Here is a 22,444-nt window from a genome sequence, read left to right as displayed (position 1 = left end):
ATAATAGGTTATTCTTGAGTAAACACCAGGAAATATGACCTGTAAAATGTAGATTCATGCAGGAGCCACAGGGTGTCATCAGCATAGAAGTGGAGGGATGAAGATGTTTCAGTTCAGTCAGTAGTTTACTTACTGTCCATGTAAAATTAATCTAACATGCTCTGCTCACATGTGTTGCTGTGTTTACACATGGTGTGTAATATATATTTCACAGTTTGAGCCCTAAGGAAATGCAGCAGCAGCTCTGTTCAGTACAAACAAAGAGAATTGTTATTGGCTGCTGCTGAAAACACTTTTCCTCCATTTAGAAACTCACTATCAGATCATTACACACACCCACACAGAGGCCTGAAGACAACACTGTACATCAATTTGATAAATTGTACATGAATACTAAATTGAAGCGGAATTTTCAGTCGATGACTTTCAGCCAATCAGATCATCGAAGTTAAAAACCGTCAGCACAGGACTGAAGAAGCTGTCTGATGATACTGTGGATGAGCTAAACCCTCAGTTGGCAAATGTTGAAAAGCTGGTTCTCACCTCTGATTCATGGAGAGAGCTTACAACGTAGTACAGAACATCACATCATTACGTAATCAGCTAGAAATTAAAACTGTTCTGCAGACCAAAGTCATGACAGAGAGACTAACTGCTTAAAACCTTGTGGATGTGCTTTCCACAGCTACTGAAAAATGGGGATTAAATGGAAAAGTAATAGTAAGTAAGCATGTGTACATGAAAATGTTAGCAACATGGTTTTAGCCAATACTTAACACCTGCTTATTGTTTTTGCTTGAAATACCTATCCCTTAATACACAACACAGTTTCCCCACTGACATTTGGAGCAAATACAATGAATGAAAAATAATTTAATTAGAAAAAAGTAGTTATAATTGAAAAAGTCTAAATTGCTGTAAAAACAAACATGATGGAGTATTTAATATATACACCCAGGTGTTGTATTCCCATCAAATCTGTGCTAAGCTGGAGCCAATATAAACCTTCAACTGCTGCAGAGATTTGACCCTGAGATAAATGCTGATTAAATACTTTTTCATTGCACTGAAAAGACAGATGTTGGTAGATTTAAGTTTTTCTGTTTTTTTTTTTAACCAGGATAGGAGAAAAAGTCCACTTTCCCATTATTATTTTGTTTTCTGCCTCTTTAAACAGGCTAAACCTTCCCAATAGATTTCTTGCAACAATGTTCTCTCTAACCATGTCCTCAAACTACACACTGACCCTTATGATGAGTGAATAACAGTGTGATAACAAGCAAATGCTGTTTAATTTGTTTTTTAACGTGGGCAGTGTTCTGGTTTTCCTTGTTGAATAATCTAGACCCAGTATCGCTGTGTTCTGGAGAGTTCTGTTCTATGGTGCAGGTGTTGGTATGTCAGAGCTGGCAGATGGCTGTGGTCTTTGTGGTGTGTTGGAGTGCTGCTTGTTTATCCCACACACGGTGGCTCTACACACGTTGGTGTGAGTCTGCATGATGTTTGTTGAAGCTGTGAATGCAGCGCTGGTCTACTGTTATGTTTCTACTGAACGGTATGGTAAGCTATTTTGTGTGTTTCCATTATAAAAGGAGACCATACAAGCAAACCGAACCCACCATTTCTGGACTCTTCAGTTGTATGTCCATAGGAGAACAGTTAGGGCAGAGCTACTGTCACCACACCATACAGTCCCTTGATTGGGGGACAGAAAAACTTGTCTTCTTGCAACAAAAGCAAGCAAACAAGATTTCAGTTGTTTTACTTCACCAGTCGCTTGATGTTGAACAGATAATCAGAAAAAGATATCAGCAAACACCAGTAAGGTCTGGTCAGATCTGGAACTACAAACATTCCTCACTATTGTATCAGTAGCTGCGTTTATGTGGAGCACTTTTAGTCTGATCTAACGTCTAGTCACAGTAAAAATGTGTCATGTAAACATGTCAGCTGATCTGATCGGCCTTGATCAGAAAGAATTTTCATTCCGATCCAGATTGGTGGTTTAAACCTTTTCACAATCACATCAGCAGGAAAAATAATCGTGTCTACACTCATGTCAATCTTTTTGTAGTGGATGTTGTTTCTGCATATGCTTGAACCATGTTGGGGTTACGTGACGTTTCAGGGAAGACTTGAAAAATAACAGCAGCAAAACAGTACGGGACTTTGGTGGATAGAATGTTTTTATTTTAGAAAATGAATTATTGAGCATTTTGACGGTCAAAAGGTTCAAAATAAAAGACATGAAAACACCTCATTTTACGAACTAGCAGGCATTGTGCATGTCAAAATCTAAAATATAAATAATTTTTTTTTTCCTATGTAAACATTGCGCCATATTTGTTGTCGCTGCACTTGTATGATGCCATTCTAGATATTTGGGCTAAACCCTGCCGACCCAATGGTAGTGCTCACATTGCAAACTAGGAGATCATATTTTCAGTTTTGTTGTTGTGAAACAGAAAGCAGAGAGAGTTGCTACGACTCCCTGCAGGGCCTGAACACCAGCAGAGGAGGCTGATGAAGGGGAGCGAGGAAGGGGTGCATGATGGGGGATGGGTCTCTTAGCTACGGGCAAGATTTAAAGGGCCAGGTTTTTTTTTTTCCTTTTCCCTCACTGCTTTCCATAAGATTGATGACACAGGGTCAAGAGGAGGGGGAGTGGGATTGTTGAGGAGGAGGAGGAGGAGGAGAAGGAGGACGAGGAGGAAGGGGGAAGCACAGGGTCAGCAGCAGATCCAGAGGGAGAATTGGAGCGTTGGATTCCTCCTACTTCATCCAGCTTCCAAACAGCAAATGTCTGCAGTCTGTTCAGTTCATCGACACATTTATTAACATTCATGTGCAGAAATGAAGGAAAATCCTGCAAAATGCTGCCATGTCTGATATATTTCCGACCATATTTTAGAGATTAGATTAGATTGGACTTTATTAATCTCACAGTGGAGAAATTCACTCGTTACAGCAGCTCTTATTACAGAATATTTCACATGAACATGAAATGCATCATGTGTAAAAAATTTCTCTAATTGACAGATTAGTTCAAAGTCTCAGATTATCGACATTAAGCTGCCTGTATTCACATATTTGAGCGGCCTGATGAACTCATGGTAAAAGTCCTCTGACATTCCTGTGACCCTGATCGATGAAACCAGAGAGCAGGAGGAGGCTGAACCTCAGGCTGAAAACGTAATTTCACAAACACAAACGATCTGCAGAGAGAGCGTCGTGAGACAGTTGAAGCTCTGACAGCTTCCTGCAGCCGTGCTGTGAGGCTTCTGGATGGCTGTGAGCTGAAGCCATGGTGGAGTGAAGTGGAGACGCTTCAGATAAAAATATCTTCAGTTTGAAGGAGGTTTGTTTTCAGAGGAAGGCAGCACTCACATTTGATTATAAGCAGCTATGAGCGATCCACCAGGAGGCAGGAGGAGAATCAAAGTGTCAAAGATATGAAAGCTTCACAACTCAAATCCCAGCACAGAGCATTATGGGATGTCTACAGAGCTCTGAATCTTCACTGGCCTAAGGATTTAATTATGATTCAGTGCAACTCGGTGTCATCCATCCTCACTTACTATGTAACAACAACACACTGCTCCTGTTTCCACTCACTAACTTAGTTTTCTGAGCTCTTAATGAAATGTCTGACATGTTTTGGTCAAAATAATGCAGGGACTCTGCAACAGCTCCTTTTTCTTCCATTCATTTACTCCTCGGCTGCAGGAAATAGTCACATCCTGTACTTATGTAGTAGCACCACCACAAAGTTGTAAAGTTCCTACACCAGCAGAACCTGAGTAATGACTGCTTCAGCATCTTCCTGCTGGGCTGCTGCATGTGTACTGCACTGGTGACTGGTGACTAATGGGAGGAGAAGAAGGAAGTTCTGACACATTTGGATTTGTCTTTTTTAATCTTTGTGCACTTAGTATTTGGCTGATTTTCTTTGGGTTTCAGTTTTCTTATTTTCTGTGATATTTACATCCAACATGAAGTTGCTTCCAGGTTCTGAACATCACTGAACCCCCCCTGGTGTCATCAGAGTCCTGGTAAGACTGGTGCCAGGCCCTCGTTTGGACTACGTTCACACTGCAGGTCTTAATGCTCAAGTCAGATGTTATTTGCACGGTTGGTCACATTATCATTTAAATGCAACCTTCATCGTACTCAGGTGTTTAACTGAGGTGGCCCGCATGCACAGAGGAAGACGTGAAGTCACATGTGGCATGCTGTGTTTATGGCGGTACATTTGGATGCTACACGTTATGTATCAGTTTTGAAAGTGTTGTGCCACCAGAGCCAAAAAAGATAATAAAGCATTGTTCTGCCACTGTTTATTTTCACACCTTTCTCTCACTTCAGTGGCGTAAAAGTTGGATGACCGTTCATACTGAGGTCGCTTTGACAAAGATCGGCTATGTATTTGATATAGTACCACATAAGAAAGTGACCTGGGTTTGGATTTAAACTGTAATTAAAAGATCAGATATGGGTCACATCTGGTCAAAAAAGTAGGATTCGAGTTACTTTTTAAGCGGAGGCTTTATTAGCAATCATTCAGATTTATGTATGTATTTAGTGCATGAGAACATTTCCATGACAAGTGTGGAATTAGCTAGCTTGTACTTTTATTTAGAAATGCTCTGAAATATAAGAACGGCTCTAACTATTTCTAGTGGTAGAACAGAGAAATTGCTACATCATTGCAGGAAGTCTCAGCATCTATATGAAATGTTTTTCTCATCCAAATAATAACTACTCAGTAAGTAATATACATATTTAAAATAACGTAATTGGCTTCAAAACTTACAAAAAACACCTATGACAGACAGGCGAGAGGTTTTGACTGATCCGGTGTCAGAAGTTATTTCAAACTCTGACTCTGCTGTGTCTTCGTCTCCAGAGCTGATCCGTTCGGTGAGAGTTCTGATCAGATGCTGGTGTCCTGTTGGAACGTGCTACCTTGTCAAAACATCCTACTCTAGGCTCAATTTATAGGTATATCTGCTGATCTGTGCTAGCACATTAGAAAAGAATACAGCAGGTATTTTTCATGTTTAAAGATCATTAATCCACATAAGTATGAAAAAACAGCTGACGAGGTACAGCTGTTAAACACGGACTTGAGGGTAACATGGATTTATGGCCGTGTCCTTACACCAAATATAGCTAGTCAGGCATAGGCAGGACGTCTCGATGGGTTGGATAAAATGTTAGAACGCCGGTTCCAAAAAGAGACCCAGTTAGATTTCTGGTTTAATTTAGGACCTGTGTTGCAGAGTTTTACTAACTGTACAAAAACTATTCTGGGGAATATCCAACTGGGTTTTTGGTAACCGACATGACGCAGGGGACAGACACATTTCCTAACCATTGCTGAGCTGAATTACACAATCCGTATTAGATGCTGTCTTTTCTCTGGGCTGAATACACATTTATTTCTCTTGAGCAATTCAACATAAAGCTGGTATTAAACTGGGAAAGAGCTTCATCTTTGTTGATTATAAAACCATGACAAAGGGAAGTGTCTTTGCAGGTCGTGTTTGAGGTACACAAAGACTGTAACAACAACAAGTCATTCGACTTGTCTAGTCTAAAAAAAGAAAACATGAAGTATTTTGTCCATATTTAGTCAGATAAAATGTTATCTGTCTCGTGCACTTTAGGCTTAAAGCTGAAAAACTTAAGAACAGACACATGCTGGGGAGGGGGTGTATCCAGCTCTGTGGGGGCGTGTCCAATCAGACATGGGTGCAGAGGAACGGCAGTAAAAGGCAGAGTGTTGGTCTGCATTGTATTTGGAGGGCTGTAAAGTTCACAGCCTGCTGTGACAGATGGGGAGAGGGGTGTCTTTCATAGACAAGCTCCCTGGGGTCGCCCCCTCCCCCCACTCATTTGTCTCCTCTCTCTGAAGCAGCAGAGGAATGAGTGTTGATGTAGGAGGGTTGAGAGTGTGTATCCTGTCGGCTCGGACCTGACTGGACGAGGGGGGGGCAGATGTTGTCAGGACAACAGCAATACACGCTGTGATGTTGGTCCCTTAATGTGGGCAGCTCTCTCAGCTGTCCTGGACCTTTGGTCCAGCATCTTGTCTGAATTCTCTGCCATCCCGCTCCAAGTGAATGCCTTTCATGTTCTTCATGTCATCACAGCTTTGCTGTGTACATCCACGCTTTTTGCAGGTCGTTGGTTAACCAGCAGCCATCTGCTCGCTTGTTCATGTGGTAGCCGTCTGCAGTGTGACGTCTGGCTGACGTCCGTACATTTATCAACCTGTGAGCTGCAAAGAGCTGCAGCTTTCAGAGGAGAATGAAACCTAACTTTCAGAGCAGAGGTCTGATTCAACATCAGCTGTGAGGTGAAATGCTTTTGTTCTGCTCAAGAACTCATAAAAAACCTCTCCTGTGACCAGTGGAAAGTGAAACCACAGTCATGAAGGAATCAGAGAGGTTCCAGAACCTTACTGAGTAGATTCAGTGGTTCCTTTGGACTAGTCAAAATCTGCTCCACACCAGGAGCAGCTCATAGGATTTCCTACATTTAATGCCTTCATGTAATTTGTGACACTGTGCTTCATAATATGCAGTTACATCATGGCGTGATGTCATTTCTGTTGTCCATACACAATGTTTTGGTTTTTTTTTTAGCTGCAGACCCCTAAAGTCTGGTTTCCATTGTTGTTCCATTGAAACGTACATAAGAAAAGTTGAATAGAAGTTATAAAGATATGGTCTGCAATAATAAAGTCACATGACTGATCGGCATCTTCCCAGATATGAGATAACATCCCAGATATTCCCAGAGATGAAAGGGATTCCTGAAGAAGAGCTTTCTGCTTGCCTCTTGTAGATGTCCACCACAGTTGTTTTTTCCTTGTCCAGGTTTTCTGTTACGACTATTTCTTCTACTGTATTACAGCCACTACAGTGTAGCCCTCACGGAAATGAGTCTGAATCAGGTTTCTTTGCTAAAAGTTTTGTTGTGTTGTGTTCGCTTTGCTGGTTTGTGTTGGTGAAGTTGCTGATGTTTGAAAAGAACAAGATCCTTAAAAACACCTCGTTCTGCTCTGTTTGGCCTGTAAATAAGAGAAGATTGAAGCTGTGGTTAATTTCTGTAATAAAACTACTGAGACGAGTTGAGATACAGCTTCTTGGGATGATGACAAATTCACTGTGTGTGGTTGTGCATGTGCAGGGCTCAGATGGAGTCTTTCCAATAGTGTTGCATCCCACAGTTGTAGGGAGAGCCAGAGAGCAAAGAAATTCCTCACAATGTTAAAAGCTGATAGTTTTTTTGACTCTGTAAAGTTGTAATGATGTTTGTTCCACTACTTTTTCATCAGTAAGGCCACCAGCAGGTTTTCCACCAGTCTGCATGTTATCCCTGATCACATCTTCACGTCAGTGAGTTGTGCTTTTAAACGCTGCTGTTAATAATTACATAATGAAAAAAAGATAGTTAAAAACCATCTGACCTCTCAGGCCGATCAGCTGCTTTTTCCTGTGTAAAAATGACATGAGCTGCATCTTCCGAGAGAACTGAAACCAAAAAAACAAGTTTTTATTTCCTTGTTTATGAATGTGCAACTTATTGAATGTCGGAACTGGATTTGGCTCTGCCTGTTTTCTTTTGAGATTTTATGTTTCAGACCCAGACATGAGAATTTTTAAATGAGTTTTTCTTCATCTTGTTTCTGTATTAGTAGCTCATCTCAGGATCTCTTTGTATTTTCACGCTGACATTTTAAGCATCTTTAAAGCTTTCCCACCTCTTTGTGTCACTTTTCTAAAAACTGTCAAAAGATTTCAGTTTATTGTCCCAGAGTTCCTGGATTCTTGATTTTGGATTGACAGTGAATATTTCGTTCCTCGACATCTTCGGAGGTTTGTTCAGGTTTCATGGATGGGCAGATGTGTGAGCGATGAGCAGAACTGTGGAGAAGTTTCTTTGTTGCTGACCCTGCAGCGACGAGGCCCGACGTCTTCGAGGTCAGCTCTATTGTCTGCAGCCCTCAGTGATGTCAGGGCCGACCAGACTGATTGATGGCACTTGTGTGTGTGTATGTGTGTGTGTCGGCGTGTTTGCATGAAGGCATTTGCTTCACAACAGGCTCTGGTTTCCCCTCCTCCTCTTCGTCCTCTTATCGTGTTCAGAGAGGACGGTTCAGCAGAGTTGAGGCTGACTTGTGAGTGACTATAAATAGAGGAGGTGTGTGTGTTTGGGAGGGGAAGCCCACTTTGGGTTTCCAGCTGGCTGGAGGCCAGGACTTGGCTGGGAGAAGTGAAAAGAGTCGTTCACAGAAAACGACAACATTTAGGGCACAAGTTGAGAAACTCTGCAGCAGAGCATTGACCTTTATTTTTCTTTCTGAATGATCTTTAACTCATCATCATTTCTGCTGTGGTTGAGACTTGGCTCTCGTATCTGTGAGAAGGAGGCGCGAATCAGAGCAGCAGAAATTTAAAAACAGTTTTTTAGTCTGAAATTAAAATCCAACACCAAACCATCTGAGGCAGTTCTGAGTCCAGCATTTTGAAAAACTAACAGAATGAGCTGAAATGTGCATGTTAATGTCTGTGTGTGTATGTCTGTGTGTGTGTGTGTTTGTGTTGAAACAAGCGTGACCTTTGCAATGAGGATATCACAAAGACAATTAATGGTATGGATGTGTGTGTGAATGTGAGTGAAGAGTTCCCATGGCTTTGCTTCTCATGTGTCGCCCCATGATCTCACTAACATATGCACACACACACAGTCGGCCTGCCAGATGCCTGCGTTAGCGTGTGTTTGTATGCATACATGTGTGTGTGTTTGCATTTGAGTGTGTGACCTCCTGACCCTTGTGTCTGTGCTGCACAAAGGCTCTTAATAATTGGCATTTTCCATCAGAAAATGTGGTGCGCACACACTCTGAGCTGTTTGCATATCGCTCACATGCGCATGGCTGCGCCGAGGAAGGTCGAGGTCACACACCCTCACACATATGCAGCATAGACATGTTAATGTGGGAGATGTCATTCTACGTCTGCCACTTTCAACCTCCCTGCTCTTTTCTCACACTCGTCCCGCTTCTCATCACAATACTGCAGCTGTCGGCGGCCTTTGCTCACGGTACGAACATTTGTGGCCGTCACAGAAACATCTGTGCTGGAGTCACGACCGTGAGAACGCAGCCACGTCTGCAAAAACGATCGTCATCATCAGATTATTCCAGCTCTGTTATTGTTTTGTTGGCTTTGTTGGCTACTGAAACTTCATCCAGGTTGGGTAACATTCGTCAGTCTGAACTCCGTGCTTGTGGCTTCTTCTGGCTCATTTTATCTGGATCATCCTATTGTGATGGGTTGTCCTGTTTTAAATGGGAAACAGAAGAAAATGCCACAGAACACAAGAAGACAAACAACTCAATAATTTAGCTTTTTTAGAAACAACAAAAGATGAGAAAGAAGGTCAAACTACAGAACAACAAAAGTATGTTTAAGAAAGTCTGCAGCTAGATAAACAATACAAGATTTCGTTGTCATCATCATCATCATCATCATCATCACTGTCCTGTATCAGCAAAAGAGCTGGGATGTTTAAAAGTTTTCTGAAAAAATAATTAAACAAACTTGACTGTGTTTAGAGATGCTGTAAATGTAGACTCTGCTGCAGAAACACACTTGATAAAAGTTGAATTAAGTCATGTTTCCATTATGTTCCATCAACTTTCTTTAAAAGAGACTTTTTTAATGTTTTGGGAACTGAAGATATTGTTTTATTTCTTCAGAGGAATCTGTGTCCATTCCTGCCGAATCAAAGATTTTAGCTGCTAACAGTCCATGGTTGTTGTTTTTGTCTGGTTCTCCTCCTCATGATGCCCAAAACACTTTTAATAGGAGACAGATGTTGACTGCAGGCAGGTAAGAAGCAATGCTATTAGAAGCTGTGCAGAAAGAAGTCAGGCATCATCATTCTGTAATAACCACGGACCGCTTGGGAAAGGGTGTCACTTTGATGGTAGCATCAACATCCACCTCAGTGTCAACGGTACCTTCACACATATAAGGTCCTCCATGGACACCGATGTCTTCCATACCATCAAAGCTTTCCCTGATGACTTTTTTCATCTTTTGCAAATGCGTTTTTCCCCCAAAACAGCTGAAACATGGACTCATTTGTCCACAGAACACATGTCAAAATAGTTTTCCAAGGTCCTCCTGAGTGCATGTGTCAGTATTGATCATGGTGTCGTGATGGTTTTTTCTGCAGTGCAGCTTGAGGGCTTAAAGGTGGCGACCATCCAATGGTGGTGTATTTGGACTTTCCACAGTGAGATTTCTCTAGACTCTCAGAATCTTTTCCAAATAGTCTGCTCTGTAGACACTATAAGACCATATTTCTTGACAATCTGTCACTGATCAATATTTGTGGAGTTTGGAACACAGTGGTGAGCCTTTGCTTGGAAAGAGTCAACCTTTGGTGCATGTTCCTTTTATACCCAATTGTGACACCCTCACCTGTCACTAGTTAATCTACTGATATAGAATCTGCCAGAATGCTGTCATTCTAGATTTTAGAAACTTTTACTCTCTTGAGTCTTGTTCGAACATTAACAGCAAAGATGATTTTCAGTTTACCGATGCTTCTGTTTTATCGCAGCTCCAAGTTGTTGGTGCCTTTCCCAGTTTTAATCCACTTGCTGAATGAGCGAACAAAAAAGAGCAACTTCTCTTTTCCCAATTCTGCTTCATTATGAATATCCGCTCACTGTGTGGTTACAGTGTGTTACTAACTGGAGAGGCTAACAGAACAGCTGCTTGTTTTGCTGATTCAGACTAAATGTTTTACAGGTGAGGGGCCCGTTCAGGCTGCACATATATGGAGCCCAGATTTATGTGCCACATTAACTACAGTCCTGCCTTAACTAGTAATAAAGGTCTAGAGTCCTGGGAAGAGTTTGGTCAGCTGTAGAAAAATTAACAATCCTGTGTTTGTGTTCAGAATAAAGCTCTAAATATCACCTTTGTTTTCAGGATTTATTGGTTCTTCTTTGGTGCAATAGATGATAAAAGCATAACATGGACTGACGGAGTGCATCTAGCAGCAGAGAGCAGCAGCTCAGCTGTTCAGCAAACTCACAGAAGGCTGATTAGCATTTATATTGTGTGCATTGTGTGTGTGTTGACATGCAGGCCTATATGATCTCACACACCAACAACAGAGCTGGTCTGCAGTTGTGTTATTAGCCGGGTTTCCATTGTTGTTATTGATTCATGCCTAGAAGATGTGAATAAGAAAAGCTGAATGGAAATAGTGGGAAAAAAACAAAAACTTCCACTAATTGGTAGAAACGGTTTCTCTTCTCTTAACCCTGAGAGGTCTATTTTAGCTGTTTAGCTTAGCTGTTTTTGAATACTTTTGATTTAGCCCTTATAAACCAGATAAAAGATGTTCACCATACCCGTGTTTGGTATCTGATGATTATTTTTTCATTTTGACCTACCTTTTTAAAGCCACACTACTGAATCTTGGCAGATCTTTAACACTTTGGTGCCCAACAACAAAGGTTAATAATGCATCCTGTTTCTTCTCTAAGCTCTCTCTAGCCAGTAAAAATCAGTCCTATGTTTAATCCTGCTGGTTGGAATAAACTTACTCTTCAAATTTTGTATTGTGGCATCACAAGTTGGCAGCCATGTTATTATAGTTCATAACTTTCTCTTTTAACTATGATTTTTATAATGTATATTTACAAAATATATTTTGTACTGTATATTGTATACAATACAATATGTTGTTTTTATATTATTCCCAAAATAAATAAACCAGAATGTAAGCAAACAGTGGTAAAATGCGGTAGAAATCCCCTGTAAAAATAAAAATAGGGAATCAGTGGGTTTATTATCGAATCATAGTTTACAAAACATCCTATTGTCTCATCCTCACTTCCTCATTTTTCCAAACACACTCAGCCATCATCGTCATTGATCATCATTTTGATATTTTGACCTATGCTGCTCCCACAGTAATACGTTTTCCAACCCAGGTGCCTCAACCACATCCAGAAACTCTCCTAAATATTCAGTTCTGCCTCCCAGCCTTGGTTAGTCAAAAGAGTTCTCATCTCCCACATGTGCTTCTTCAGGTACCTTATTATTATGGATGAATGCACCTTGATTTCCAACCGAAGCGTCACTTTCACTGTCGATAGATGGCAAGTCTCCATTATCATGAGGCAAATATTCACATCCAGAATCAAATATTGCTAATAGTTGAGAAAGTTTTTCATGAAGAGTGAAAACATGTGTCTCTGTAGTCCACCTGGCATCCACGACTATGAGCACTTCATCATCAGCTCTGTATGGCGTCTTTCAAACTTGATTTCCTCAGAAACTTTTTATCTCCACTTTTGAGTAAAGTTGACGGATCACTCGAGGCAACCTAGTTTTCTGCTACATTTATTTTAAAATATCAGGGATCTGGTCACACTCGCATGATCCCAAACCATTGAAGGGTTAGATGTTTTTGTTTGTTTAGAAAAAGACTTGACCATTATGAGGTCCAACAGCAACAGCTCTGTGAAATGGCCAAATATGACTCACCAACTGTTTCCAGTCTGAGTTGACAAATGATGAATGTGACAGATGATACACAATGTTGCCCAACATATTGGGACATCTGCCCATACAATGATGTCCCATTCTCAATCCGCCAGCTCACCCTTTGCTGCTATACCAGCGTCAACCCGTCTGGGAAAGCTTTGACAAGGTTAAGGAGTGTGCTTATGGAAATTTTTTTACCATTCTTCCAGAAGCACATTAGTGAGATTAGGCTCCGATGTTGGACAAAAAGTCCTGGTACTCTGTCTCTGATCTATAGTCCCGTTTCCACCAGTAGGTCTGAGTCAGTACGGGATGATTTGGTAAATCCTGGCCTCTGTTGTGGTCCCACAGCTAATCATACCTTTACCAGGTAGGCGGGGTGTTGGCTGTATAGTGATCAATGGTCAGATAAATAAATGAATTATTTCAAACAAATGAACGAAAGAGAAACTGTAAAAAAAATACAAAATAGTGTTACATCAAAGCAGCGTGACGCTTTCTTTAATCAAAACAAAGAGGAACGTGACACAGAAGCGAAGGTTGAGAATAGTGGACATCCAGCAGTTTGTGTTCTGTCTTTTTGGTGGCCAAGGGTATGTGGCTTTAAAAAAAATCCAGAGTATATTTAAATATTGCCAAGTTGCACAGGAAGTAATGACTCTTTTAACTAATCAAAGGAAAGTTGTGTGTCAAGCTCCACCTTTTAGGTCAGATTGGAAAGACTGGGACCCCATCAGAAGAGTCCCAAAAATATTCTTGCATGCGTCACAGTTTTTGCCTGTGGAAACACAAAAGATGCCTGCCAACCTGTACGTTAGTGGAAGTGGGGCTTAATTTATCCCAAAGGTGTTCTATTAGGTTGAGGTCGCTCATCCATAACATTTATGGGCCTTGGTTGGTGCACAGTCATGTTGGAAGAAAGGGGCTATCTTCATACTGTTCTCACAAATGTTTGTAGAAGCGTTTGACTTTATTGTAGGTCTTTGATTTTTATACACATGTGGCAGTGGAGGTGATTAAAACACCTAAATTTAGCTATTTGGAAGGGTGTCCCTATAATTCCCAAAAGATTGATAAGAGCTCTCTTCATTTTCCGCTTGTGGATGTCCACCACATTTGTATTATATTTCCTGCTACAACAACTTCTACTGAATTACATGTAGCATGTACTGCTCCCATCTGGTGACTCTTCACAGCTAAGATGAGTATGAGTTGTATCTTTTCGCTTCTTGTCTTGTAAGTTTCTTCAGATTTTGCAGTAAAGGGATACCTGGGTACAGTATCTCTCACAGATGGCCATAGGGTCAGTTAAGTTTAAGAAAGCACTCTGGCTTCAGGTTGATCAGAATGGGTTCTGATTTTGATTCTGTTGTTGCCACTTTACAGCGTAATTTAAAACAATCTGAACTTCTCCTTTAATACTCTGTTAGCTAAAAACACACAAGCTTTAACAGGCAGACAGTGTGTGCAGACACAAAAAAATGGGTCAATTGTGGTTCTTGACAAAATGTTGGATCTTTGTCCTGATTTATTGCACAATCAACTGGTTGTAGCTGAATTGTTTCTTGGTCATCTGTGTGGCACTGACCCTTAGATGGCTGATTTAGGGGTCCGGTTCAGGTTTAAAGACCCGAGAATAAATTCTCTGCTAGTGAAGGTCCTCATAAAGACAGGAGCTCAAACATGTGTGTCTGTGTGTCTATGTTTGAACTTTTAAATTGCAGAAGAAGTGAGAGTAAATGTCAAGCAACACACACACACACACACACAGAGTGACATTAGCTCATAGGTCTCCATGGTAACTAAGGTCGACCTCCAGAATACTGATGACGGTTAACTGCTAGCAGTCTGCCGAGTAATACCAGAGTAATAGAACCAGAAGCAGGGCGAGATACTCCAACATGCAGCAGGTTCTGGAGTTGTTTCCTGTTCTGTAAATTTATATTTTAATAAATAGACATAATCAGACATGTGATGCCACGACACTGAAATAAAAGTTAAATAGAAGAAAGAGTCACTGACATATTTAATATTTTAGCAACATGATCGATGATCCTCGTGTCAGGACTTCAGCAGATGAACAGGATCTGAAAGTGATGTCCTGAAGAAATAGGAACAAATCCAGCAAAGACATTAACCAGGACCTGAGAGATGCATCTGGATCTTCAATTGATCCATCTACCGTTGACTGAAGCATCATCAGAAATGAAAGAAAAGGTTGAGGCATGTCACATGACACAAGAACTGGACTGAAAATTAGTGACAACAGGTCTGGTGAAGGGATGAATCCTCCCCAGAGCTCAGACTTCAACATTATAGAAGCAGCATGTGATCATCTTGATAGAGAACAAAAGGCAGAAAACATCCAAAGATGAACTTAGGAACGTCCTTCAGGAAGTCTGGAGAACTATTGCTGAAGACTACTTAAAGAAATGATAGAAAACATGTCTAAGAGGGTTCAAAATATGTTGAAGAATGAAGCTGTTTAGACTAAATATTTACTTTGAGGCTCACAAGTGTACAAACTTTGAGTTTTGTGTAGTTTAACCAGTTGCTCCGTGTAGAGAGGATGTATGACCTCGTCACTGTTGCACTGATTCAAGTCTCAGCCTGTGGCTCTGTGTTGCATGTCATCCCCTCTATGCCCACATTTCTGTCCAGCTACTGCCAAATAAAGACCACAGGTGCCAGAAAAACAATCCCTCTATATTTGCACAATTTCATGGTAATATATAAAGAAATAAGAGCTGGCTCAGGATCCTTGACTAGTATTGTAGGTCTCCTGTACAGGAATCAGGTCACATCCACACAGCGAAGAAACAGTTATGTTATTTTTTTTTTTTAAGTTTTCTATACAGATGAAGCTTTTCCAGAAAAGCGTGCGTCCACACAGTTCCAGTGAAAATGCTGTTGTATCAGTCCTGTAGGTGGTGCTGCAATGTTGCCAAAAATATACAGCAAAAGCTAACAAGAAGACATGGAGCATGCTCAGACGCAAAGCAACGGCAATAAAGATGAAAATGATGGAGGGAGGTCCTGTGCAGGTGCTTTAACACAGACATGGTTCTGGTTCTAGCAACGGCTTAATTTCTCAAGTCTCAGAACCTCTCTTCTTTCTGGCGAACCGGCCTGCGTTCACACCAGTTTAACCTGAACCAAACTGGGTGGACTTTACTCTGTGGAAGTAAACATCAACATGTTGGGGATTTTTGTTGTAAAAGTTGATGGTTAAATTTTCTGCCTCCATTTTAACCTACGGTTTCCCAAAATAAACAACATGCTGTATTCAGATGACTAATTGAATTTATGTGATGTTGGGAAATCATCTTACAGTAATCGCCTACAGAAATTATAATGAGTTGCTAGGCAACATAACAACACATAACAACACAGTTGGACAGCTCCACTTTTGTCCAAGTCTTTTTTTCTGTCATGGTATTTCTTCACTTTCTGAAGCTTAATAATTATTTGGTTCCATGTTTGTTTCTTTAAAAACTTTATTGAAGCAGAATGTTAATACTGCACTATGAACATTGACAGCTGGTGTTGTGAAAGGGCTCTGGAGTGATTGCATTATCGGGTCATTAAAAAAGATTTGTGTCTAGGTTCTACACTTAAAATGGAAAAGGGTGGCTTTTGCAGGGTTGTTCACTTTGGACTCTTGAAACGTTTATAAATGATGATAGAATAAACAACTCCTGAAGTCATCCCAGTGTGGATATGACTTCAGTTTCTGTAGATACTCTGCTCAACACCATTCACTGCTGACAAGAGCATTATTTGGCAAAATAAGCAGCCTTAATGTCACGTTCAATTTAAACCATATTTATCTAGTTCAAAATTCACAACACCTGAATGAATTCATGCACAGCACAGATACTGAATGAAATTCAAAGCAGCTTCTGCAGACAGCCACAAATTTGTCCTCAAATAAAACCCACTGAAACTCTGATGGAGAACTTTTCAAGTCATTACAGGGCTCTGTGTGTCAATGCAACATTAACAGGAGCATCACAGTGTGACAGAACTCAAATGTGTGTTGAGGGTGGTTGTAACCGGTGGGACTGGCATGGATATTACCAACATTTCTGGTTGCCTAGCAACAGTTAATGCACAGACTGGCTGTCACATCTGTGACAGAAAACGCTGCCAGGAGCTGCTTGATGTGTGTCTGCATCCAGCGTTCAGGTAGTTTGAATCCTCCTCCTCTTCCTCTTGCTGTCATCCGTCCTCTACCTCTTCTGCTCATTCTCCCCTGGTTTGGTCGTCTCTTCCTCCCATCGTACATTTCTCATGTTGCTGTTGTTGGGGTGATGTGACCACAGAGATCAGAGGTCACATCTGGTGCCTGTAACTTTCCGCAACTAAAACTCTGACGATGTGTGTGTAGGGTGTGTGTTTACATGCAATTGTGAGGACCGCTGTGAGCTGTGGTCATTGTGAGGACCTTTAAAAGACAGGATCAGGATTCAGAATCAGTCCTTATGAATAAGAAGTTTAGGTGTTTGTGTTAAATCGTTAATGTCCAGTTTCCTGAACACCTCCACATCCTCTCTGTTCACTCTGAGTGTGAGGAGATTAAAGGTGGGGATGGAAGAATGTGGTTTAAAGAGGAGACAAACAGAGAGGAATAATGGGGAGGGAGAGAAAGAGTGTCTCAGTAGGACTTCATCACTTCTGCTTCAGTTTGTGGCTTCATGCTGTGAGCTGAGAAACTTTCTGCATGTATATTTTGCAATCACTGGTAAAAGAAATCAGTGTTAATGAAATTCTCAGGTGTTACACTGATTACTTGTCAGTTTAATCAGGTTAAAATGCAAATCTGTTCCTAGTTTCTAGTTCTTTGCTGCCACTTTGTGGCCACTTGTGGTACTTTATCTACAGTTTTCCATTCACCACGATTATTCACGTTCCAACCTTGATACCATGTGGTAGTTTTCTAACTGTTGTTAAAATGTCTTTTTTATGTTTTGTCTTCCCTTTGGGATGTCTACTGACTGCGCTAAAGAAAGATGGTTATTTTTGTTCTAGAAAAGCATTTCAAATTCCTGCTGTCACAGTTTGAGTATGAGTGTTGACATGAAACAAGACTTTCCTCATCAGCACTGCATCCTTCAGCTGATCCATTCAGACAAGCATCAGGAACGATTGTGCTCAGTTCAACTTCCACTGCTAACATTTTTAACATGATAACAAGCAGCCACAGCCTCAGGAAATATAAAGAGGGTTTAAAAAGGAAAGCAATAAGATGTGTTTAGGCTGTGCAGCCACTGAAACTTCTCTCCTCTTCATCACCCTGTGAACAGAAGTCTTCTTCTCGTTCTCTTTTATGGCAGAATGTGGCCGCGAAGAAAAAACTTACTGCACTTTTAGATAAAAATAGTTCATTATGAGGTCATAAAAGCAGAGCAAATATCTAACCAAGCATTTCTTAATGGTTTAATCAATGTTTTTTTTTTTTTTTTTTTTACATATTGTTCTTGTTTTTGTACATTGTTGCTTTAAAAATCGCAAGATTGTAAATTTTCTTCAGTATTCAAGCATTTTAGAGGAATGTGATTAATTTCTTCTTCCCTAATTCATCTCACACTGGAGTAAACTCTGGATGTTTTCATCAGAAACACCTTCACCTGTGTTCATCAGGATCTTCAGTCCTCACTGAGCTTGTGGATCAGAACCAGACTGAGTTTTCCTCTCTTTTGAGTGCAGAGCTCATCTGTTTCATGCAAGCAGCCAGTCGGCATCACCTTGCTTTTCTTCTGCCTGTGCTTCAGTGAGATGAGTGTGAATAAATGGCATTAATAGTGTTTTTGATGGCTGTGGAGTGGCGAAGTCAGGGTGATGGTGTGGCTGTGAAGTGTGTTTAAAAGCCTCCTGGAGCTCAGACTGATCACCGCTCTGACTCTCTGTACTGCAGGGCTGGGCCATGGGGAGGCCGACACCAGGGAGTGTTTGTACTACAACGTCAACTATGAGATCGAGAAGACGAATCAAAGCGGAGTGGAGCGCTGTGAGGGCGAGACAGACAAACGATCGCACTGCTATGCCTCTTGGAGGAACAACTCAGGCTCCATCGAGCTGGTGAAGAAAGGATGCTGGCTGGACGACTTCAACTGCTATGACCGGTAAAAATGCACACAGAGCAACAGATCATTCATTTAAAGGGGTGTGTGTTTCCCTCTGGTCAATCAAAAGTCTAATTTCTCCTTTCAGACTGAGTGGGGCTTTTTTTGTTAGTTTTTTTTTTAAACTGTGGCAATAACGCAGAAAATGCAAATAACTTTTTTTAAATAATAATAATAATAACTTCATTTAATTTATATGCAGACAGTTTGAACTCTACATATGTCATGCTTTTTCTCATCAGCCTAATTTCATTAGTTAATTTTCATCCAGTTTTACATCCAAGACCTGCAGCACATCAGTACATCTTTTCCCCCTTTGTAATGTCTCCATTGCTTCTCCCAACACTTAAAAGACGTTCTGACATTAAGGATACCATGTGATGAAGAGTTTCACTTGTTATTTGTCACCTTTTTTCCTGCAAACACATCTAAAGTTTTGCAACAGTACAGGGTTGTGTTTGTTTTTGTAAAGTATCCATACCCTCTTCTTCCGTAGGTATGCTGTTGTAATATGTGCAGAATGTGGCTCTAGTTAAAAAGTCCGAGGACATCCCTGGAAAAGATGTGATCTTGAGGACAGCAAGTTGCTGTAAAATCTCAGTAAAATTGTCTACATCAGTGCTGCAGAACTCTGGTCCAGCCTCCAACCCCATACCATCACAGAACCAGGCTTTTGGACTTGTTGGCAACAGTCTGGATGCTCCTTTTGCTCTTTGCTCCATTTATTCCAACAAATATGGAATATGAATTAGTCTGAACACAATCCAGGTTTCTACTGTGTGTTGGTCCATCCTAGATGCATCTGAGTGCAGGGAAGTCGCTCTTGAACTCTGGACCAGGTTTCCTTCTGTTTTTTTTTCTGCTACGTGAACTTTGAAGTAGCATTTGTGAATTTAACTCTGTATTATAGAAGTTGATCAAAGGTTTCCGCAGTAATCATTGTTCACTTGGCTCAGTCAGCTGTTGATGAGTGATGGTTCTTGATTCAGGTCCATCTGAGGTATCAGAGATCACAGTGTCCAGCTCGGAATTGCTCCCTTGTCCTTTACACACAGATTACTTAAACAGTTTACCAAAATTCTGCAGTGTAGAGGGAGATCTTTCAGTCTTTCTTTGAGGAATATTTTTTAAAACAGTTTTTCTCACATTACTGACAAACTGGAGATCCTCTGAACAGCTTTCATACACAAATCACCACCTGTATGAATTTTTTTTGCCTCATTTTTAGCCCTAAACTGCTCTTGTCTGAATGAAGTTGACAAAATCTAACATGAAATATCTCAGGTTCATTATTATTATCCATACCATCCCTTAGTTTATCTGATCTAGTCATCTGTGCTGCAGACGTAGAAAGTGATGCTGATGGAAAATGGCTTCTTTCTGCAGTTAGGCACATTTCAGAGCAGGGCGAGTATCTGCAGATTTATCTCGGTGTGCTGTGTAGAAGCCTGGAGCTGTTTGGACAGCAGCGCTGGCTGGCGATGCAACGCTTCTCTGAGCTGTTGCAATTAATGTGTTTAAAAGATATTTTAGAAAAGTCCCAGCTAAAGGAGAAAAGTGACTACTAAATGAATGCAGAATAGCAGAAAAGTAACTTTTCTGGTTGAATCTTGTTCTGAAGAGTTCTGAGAGTCTTTGAATTCAGTCACAGCATTGCATAACGTTTATCTTTTTTTCATCAGGTTAACATTTAGGTTACATTTACCTGAAAAAAACCCCAGATAATCTGGGTCTTAAATCAGTCATCTTTGGTCTACATGTGGGGAAGTTTAGGATAAAAGGCTGATCAGAGACTTTCAAATGATCTCCAGGGCTTCAGTTTAAGCATATCAACTTGAATACATTGAAACCCCTTGGAGCTTCTGAGACTCATTCATCTGATTATTAATGCAGATAAATTAGAAAAACATAGAAGACTCAAATTCAGTCATTGATATAAAGCTTTAATTTTCCTGCTCCTCCACCATCTGTGAATCCTGTTTACCCTCAGAGGATGGCTGCTACATCGCTCCATCAGCTCAGGACACAATAGTTTATGTCTGATTCTCCCAGTTTTTCTTCTGACATAGCTAACCCATTTTCTTAAAGGTGGATGAAAAAGCTGCTGTTTGGGTTGTGTAGCCCTCTTGCATCCCCCAGATGCTGCTTGATTGACAGCTGTTTGTTTAGACCACAATGATGACTGACGGAGAGTAGCACTCAGGATATCAAATCTCTAAAGCTGAAGAAATAACACAAATAAAACGTTTGTATGATGGCTGGTTTCTTGGGAGAGTCTGCTGATGCTGGAAAAGCACCGGTAGAAACCTCAGTAGATCTAAAATATGAGCGCAAACAAGATCCAATTCACAATGTCATCTCCAGGCACTTTTAAAGATAAAGCCCAAATGAAATCAATTCATTGTAGTCCGAGGTGGAGGTGGAGAGGACAGGAAAGTGGGGGTTAACAAGCAGCGTAGCTCTAAATCATGGATACCTGCTGAGAAAGAATAAGAGAAACACACATTAATGCCACAAATGTCAGATAGGATGTTTACATGAAGAAGACAAAGTGAATAATGGAGGGAAGTGCTCAGTGCATCATGGGACGCCCCCCAGCAGTCGCAGCCTATAGCAGCATACCTAAAGAGATTCACTGAGCCAGGATTTAAGAGAGAGCCATTTAATAGAAGCTAAAGTGGGAGAAATCTGATCTCTGCTGCTCATCTTCATCAGAAGCCTCGCTGGAAGCTTTTCAGAGCATGTTTTGGACAGCCCAATAATAAGGAATTACAGTAGTCTGATCTTGAAGTAACAGATGGACGGACTAGTTTTTCTGCATCAGTCTGAGACAAGATGTTCCTGATTTCTGAACCATCGTACACGGGTGACGGCCCTGTCCACGCCTACACTGATGTTTAGCTAAAATGACTAAATATATTTTGTCAGAGAAACATTTTACTTGAACTTTTTCTGAGGAAAGACCCAGTTTTATGTTTAAATGTATCTGTTAAATGGCTGTTTTGGTTTTGAGGTCTTTCTTAAAGGAGACTGGCTCTCTTGGCATGCTCAGATTGGTTTTTCTGTAGTAATTTGATGTTAAAGTGAATGTTATCGCCACCTTCTGGCCAGATTGTACTTTAGACTAAGAGGAAAATACCTGACTAGTTGCTTTTCTCTCAAATACTCACAGTTTCCTCGTCTACAGATGGACCGTGGACTGGGAGGTTATGAGTTGTGTTTCAAAGTGACGTGTTCTGTTAAAACTGTCACCAACACATAAGAGCAAACTGGACTTTGAAGAACAGAGGAAAGATGGTGGACTGAAGGCAGCCTGGAAGTCCAGAAAGTGGTTCGGTTTGAGCCGTGTTAGCTTGATGAATGGTTTCAGAGCTGACACGCAGCCTCTGGTCCGTCATGATGAAGCAGCTGACAAAGTCCAGTCAGAAACTGTCCCAGAAACGGAGCCTGGAGGCTTTGATTCACTAATCCTGCTCTGTTGAAAGCTCATTTCCACAAGTTATGATGCAGCTGGCTGTTCCTCACACCGCTCTTTTTTCCATACTGTGTGTGTTCTTTTTTGGTTGTACTCTTACAAACTAATTTGTTATTGGATTTATTTCTGGCATTTCTTTTGTTCTCAACTCATCCACTGTTTGCACACCATGCTGAGATATGTTCAATTTTCAGCTAACAGCTGTTTAGAAATCAACTTGTTTCTGCTAAAATCCTATTTTCTGTCTGTCAAACTGT

At 40.8% G+C, this 22,444-nt stretch overlaps 1 protein-coding gene across 1 annotated transcript in view; it reads left to right on the top strand.

Annotated features, from left to right (window-relative positions):
- LOC121628809 (activin receptor type-2B-like) overlaps positions 1–22,444 on the top strand; it is a 37,648-nt gene that overhangs the window by 4,826 nt on the left and 10,378 nt on the right. Inside the window, exon 2 of the mRNA XM_041968144.1 lies at positions 18,505–18,712. Coding sequence (XP_041824078.1) covers positions 18,505–18,712 — 208 coding nt within the window. The remainder of the gene's footprint in view (positions 1–18,504; positions 18,713–22,444) is intronic.

This window comes from Melanotaenia boesemani, chromosome 18, assembly GCF_017639745.1.
Source record: "Melanotaenia boesemani isolate fMelBoe1 chromosome 18, fMelBoe1.pri, whole genome shotgun sequence".
NCBI classification, from domain to species: Eukaryota; Metazoa; Chordata; class Actinopteri; order Atheriniformes; family Melanotaeniidae; genus Melanotaenia; species Melanotaenia boesemani.
Note: the sequence above shows the minus strand (reverse complement) of the source record. Positions and strands in the feature narration are given on the sequence as shown.